The 4,254-nt window shown below is 49.6% G+C and overlaps 1 protein-coding gene across 1 annotated transcript; it reads right to left on the minus strand.

Moving 5' to 3' along the window:
* Positions 1–960: 960 nt before the first annotated feature.
* On the minus strand, positions 961–2,753 carry LOC123405235 (protein NRT1/ PTR FAMILY 5.14-like). Its single transcript, XM_045099003.1, has 2 exons — positions 2,634–2,753; positions 961–1,311 (listed from the first exon to the last, which is right to left on the minus strand). Exons 1-2 carry the CDS (start codon positions 2,751–2,753, stop codon positions 961–963), a joined length of 471 nt encoding a protein of 156 aa, XP_044954938.1.
* Positions 2,754–4,254: the final 1,501 nt, after the last annotated feature.

The raw sequence follows: 4,254 nt of genomic DNA on the forward strand, positions 1-4,254 counted from the left end.
AATGTGTTAGACCGAATCCATACTAAACGATGATGGAGGTGACCATACTATATTCAGTATTAAAAAGGTCCATGTTGTATGGATATGTATTGTATCAGCACAAGCATGTGCTCATACAGAATTCTTGATCAACTTTATTATGCTTTATTCCAGGAGATAATTTAATTTTAGTTCCATCCACTCTACAGTTTATTTACTTCCCTTGCTCTACATTATTCTGGTGTTAACTACTCCAAATGCATGGTACTACGAAGTGCAGAAAATCCTACACTCCTCAGTTTATCCAGTACCCCCAACTAACTTCATGATTCTTCATTATTTGCTACTATCATGCATTTTCCGACCATAAAATTGAGTGGACTCTTTGGGGAGGCTATTCTTTGAGAAGATCAAAGTACAACATAGTGACTTGCTTTCTAACATTGCCTGATACCAGATTTTAACCGACCAGAACTTGATTTCCATAGGCTAAGCATACTTGACTCTAATTAACTCCCGCCCTTTCCTAGTGCAAACTCTTATCAACAACTCCCTCCGTCCCAAAATTCTTGTCTTAGCTTTGTCTAGACCTGGGGGAGGGGTTTCCTAGTACGTCCCAGGCTCGGCGCCCCCTCCACCTTCCCTTCACCCACTGTTCCTGCTCATAAAAAAGTGGTGTCATTAGAAAAGAAAAAGGTTTAGGGTTGAGCACATTATTCTATCTTTGAAGATCGACCCGGTACCCTCCCAAAAAAAAGATCGACCCGGTCCAGCTGATTCATGAGCAGAGCGACGTCGGAAGCACTATGTTGTGGTGTGTGTGCTTCCACCGGACAAAACAATGAAATTTTGAAACATCCCTGTCAACCATAATATTTTCAACAAAAATACTACTACTACTACTACTACTACTATACGGTGCCATGCGCCACTCGTGTGAGATTTCTTGGACCAGTAAACTCGTTATCATTCAACCAAACGCTACCAAAAAGATCCACAGAAAAGTTGATTGAGCAGAAGGAAGAAAGTTGTGCTTGGCGTTGACAAAGGAAACGAATCAGGGGGCGTTGTGCGGAGTTGGCTGACCGTGATGTATAGCATGGAGGAGGCGACGATGGTGCGGTAGCGTCCGAGCCACGAGTCGGCGACGGCGGCGCCGAGCAGCGGCAGGATGGACGCGGCGCCGGACCAGGCGTCGACGGTGGCGGCGATGGCGGCCGTGCTCTCCCCGAGCGGGCCGGTCAGGTAGCTCATGAGGTTGGAGGAGATGCCGTAGTACACGAACCCCCGACCCCCCGACCCCCGACGCCACTGACCCTCGACCCATGACCCCTGACCGCCAACGCCACTCACCCTCGACCCCCGACCCCCTACCCCGACCCCCGACGCCACTGACCCCCAACTCCCAAGCCCTGACACCTCTTCGGCCTCTTGTTGACCGAAAAGACCCCAACCCCCGATGCCAGTGACCCTCGACCCCCGACGACACTGACCCACATAGTTATGAGTTAGGTCACATAGTTATGTTAATTATAAAAACATCATATTTGTGTTGATCATGTGAATTTCAATGTGCAGTTGTTCGACGACCTCCACGTGCGTTGGACGAGCTCCGCCCTTGCATTTGTTGGTGAGCACAAATGACTTCTCCTCCTACCCCCTTAATTTGCTCCGTCCCGGTCTTCGTGCCGATGAAACTTGCTAGCTATAGGTTTTTTCAATCATGAGTATGCGTGACCAGTATGCGTTTGCCGTTCGAAAGGGCGACATCTATAAATATGCATTTCTTTGCATATTTATAACCGCCATCCTTTCGAATTGTCCAACATTATCGATGGACAACCCAAGTATGTGTAGATTGGGTTCGTTTTCCCGTATGCTGTGCTCTGGATCCGATGCAGAATTTCGTCAGTGTGACAGCCCGAGACCGACGTTCGAGAAGATTTCCCTTCTTTTCCGTTTTCGTCGTGTGGGTATTTTCTTTTGACGCATCATCATCGCATCATGCGCATCTTCTGCATTGCATCGGCATCTCCGTTGCCGCCAGTTTTCAAAACTTGCATCAGTTGTTAGTTGCCGGTTCCCGTCGTTGTCCGTTCTGAGCCCAACCACACACGCACGCGCCCGCGGCATCGTCAAAACCCTGTTTTAAAAGTGTGTTGAAAACTTTCTCTGGTCGGGGTGAAACTTGGCATGCGGTCGGGATTAGTTATAGCTAGGCCGCCTATCAAGTTTCGTCTCAATCGGAGTCCATCTGGTACCCAAACGGTCGACCGTAGCGGCACCGTATTCGGTCTACCGTCGGACGTGTGTCGGCGTTTTAAAATTCATTGTCGCGCCGCCCGTCCTCCCTCTCGTCTCCGTATATCCACTCTACACGGCCTCATAACCGTTCCCGCGTTCGGAATCGTCCGAATCCGACCGCACGGTTGGATCCGGAACGAAATTCCGCTAAACCTAGCACCCCATTTGTTATAAATAGACCCCGAGATCATCTTTTAGACAGCCAACCCCTGCCTCGTTTTGTGCGCCACCTACCCCGAAACCCTAGCTCCCCTCTTCTCTCCTTCCCCAGCCGCTGGGCCCGCCCGAGGCCCATCCGCCGCCGCAGCCTCTCTGCCCTGGATCCCGCTGCTCCTCCTGCCCGTAGCAACCGGAGCGGTTCCCTCGCGCCGCCGCTGGAGCACCTCCCGGTGCCCCCTTGCCTCCAGCCGCCGGAGAGACACCCGGCCGGAGAGGCTCGCCGGAGCTGCCGGCCTCCCAAGCGCCCGCATTCCCGGCTGGAACCGACCGCAGTCCGCCAGCCCGCCGCCATGGCGACCTCCTCGCGTGCTCCGCCGCCCGTCGCCGACTGGATCCGGCCTCCGTGCCCTTGGATCCGCCCGTTCCCGACCTCGTCGGACCTCGCTGGTGCCTCCTCGCCTCCGACCCTTGCCGGCAGAACCGCCGCCGCCTGGGAGACCTCGATCTAAATCGGATCGGGTGGAGTCCCGCTCGCCAACGCGTCGCCCCGCTGGGCCAGGTGGCCGGACCAGGCGCCCCGCCTCGGCCCACCAGCAGCGCCGCGGCCCACCAGCTCGTCTCACCGCTTCAGCCCAACCTCCCCTCCATCGAGCCGGCCCAGAGCGAGGTGAGCTGCCTATTCCTCGCCCGAGCGCCTTTTGGTTATGTTGCGCTCATGCAACTGCTGTAGATTCGGCCAAGTAGATTTTTTTGGTTTTATTTAGTTTTCGAATTAGTGTATTCAGGAAATATTGTAATATTATAACCTCCATAGATTTTAAACCGTTTGTTGGTTCGCGACGTATTAATTATGTTTTTCATGTAGTTTTGCGCATAGAATCCGTTTATAAAACTTGCATAATTATTTGACGTTGTTTGACGTGTCGTATGCATAGGTTAGCGTGTTGTTTCTATAGGTTTTGTCTCGTAATAATTTTCCGCGCGTGTTCGTATTGCTCGGATGCCGTAGTATTAATTCCCATGTTTTAGGAACCAATATTCCATGTATTTTAGAGCGGTCATTGCTATTTTTGCATGTAGGGTTTGCCGGTAGATTATTTTCCCGTGTATAGCTTATTTTCTCGCATTTTCGTGTGGCATTATATTGTTGTGCAACCCCACATATTTTATATGTTTTCGGGGTAGAAAAATCCATGTTATTTTTCTGTGCAATTAGTTTTAGCATTAGAGCAAGTTAGTTCGCGCGATTTTTAGCCGTGATGCCCTTTTTTTGTTTCGTAGGATTTATTCCGTGCTTCGTTTGACGGAGTTGTCAACTAGGGAGTTGTTCTTGGGTGTTTAGACTAGCCCCTGGTATTTTTGGTTGCAATAGAAATGCATTTTTAGGTGTGGTTTGATTTCAATCAAGTTGCTAGAAATAGTGCTGATTTGGAGGTGCTGAAATATTTCTAAGTCTGAAATCTGTTATATTTTGTTGCTCTCTTGTCTTGCTTGTATCTTGTGATCTGTAGCTCTTTTGAGGTTGGTCCAATGGAGTTAGTTGTACCCCTTGTGTTTCTCTAGCATGCTGTAAATTTTATGCCATTTGGAGTTCTGTAGCTATAGGTTTTTCTGCTGTAAATATGTCTTCAGATCGAAAACTGCACTTTCATGAAGTGTAATTTTCACTAAGTCTGAAATAGTGTGTGAGGTGCCATTTTGTGTCTTCTTTCCCTAGTGATCCATGATGCCATGCTAGTTGTTGTTAGTTGTTTGTAGTAGTGATTCTTGCCCTCTTTCGTGTCATGCCTTGGTTGAGCATGTTAGGATTTT

Source organism: Hordeum vulgare, chromosome 6H, assembly GCF_904849725.1.
Source record: "Hordeum vulgare subsp. vulgare chromosome 6H, MorexV3_pseudomolecules_assembly, whole genome shotgun sequence".
NCBI classification, from domain to species: Eukaryota; Viridiplantae; Streptophyta; class Magnoliopsida; order Poales; family Poaceae; genus Hordeum; species Hordeum vulgare.

Coding starts and splice junctions, on each gene's coding strand:
- LOC123405235 (XM_045099003.1), bottom strand. CDS start 2,753: ATGCGGGCGCTTGGGAGGCCGGCAGCTCCGGCGAGCCTCTCCGGCCGG. Junction 1,312..2,633: donor GGCGCGAGGGAACCGCTCCG/GTTGCTACGGGC, acceptor GTTGGCGGTCAG/GGGTCATGGGTCGAGGGTCA.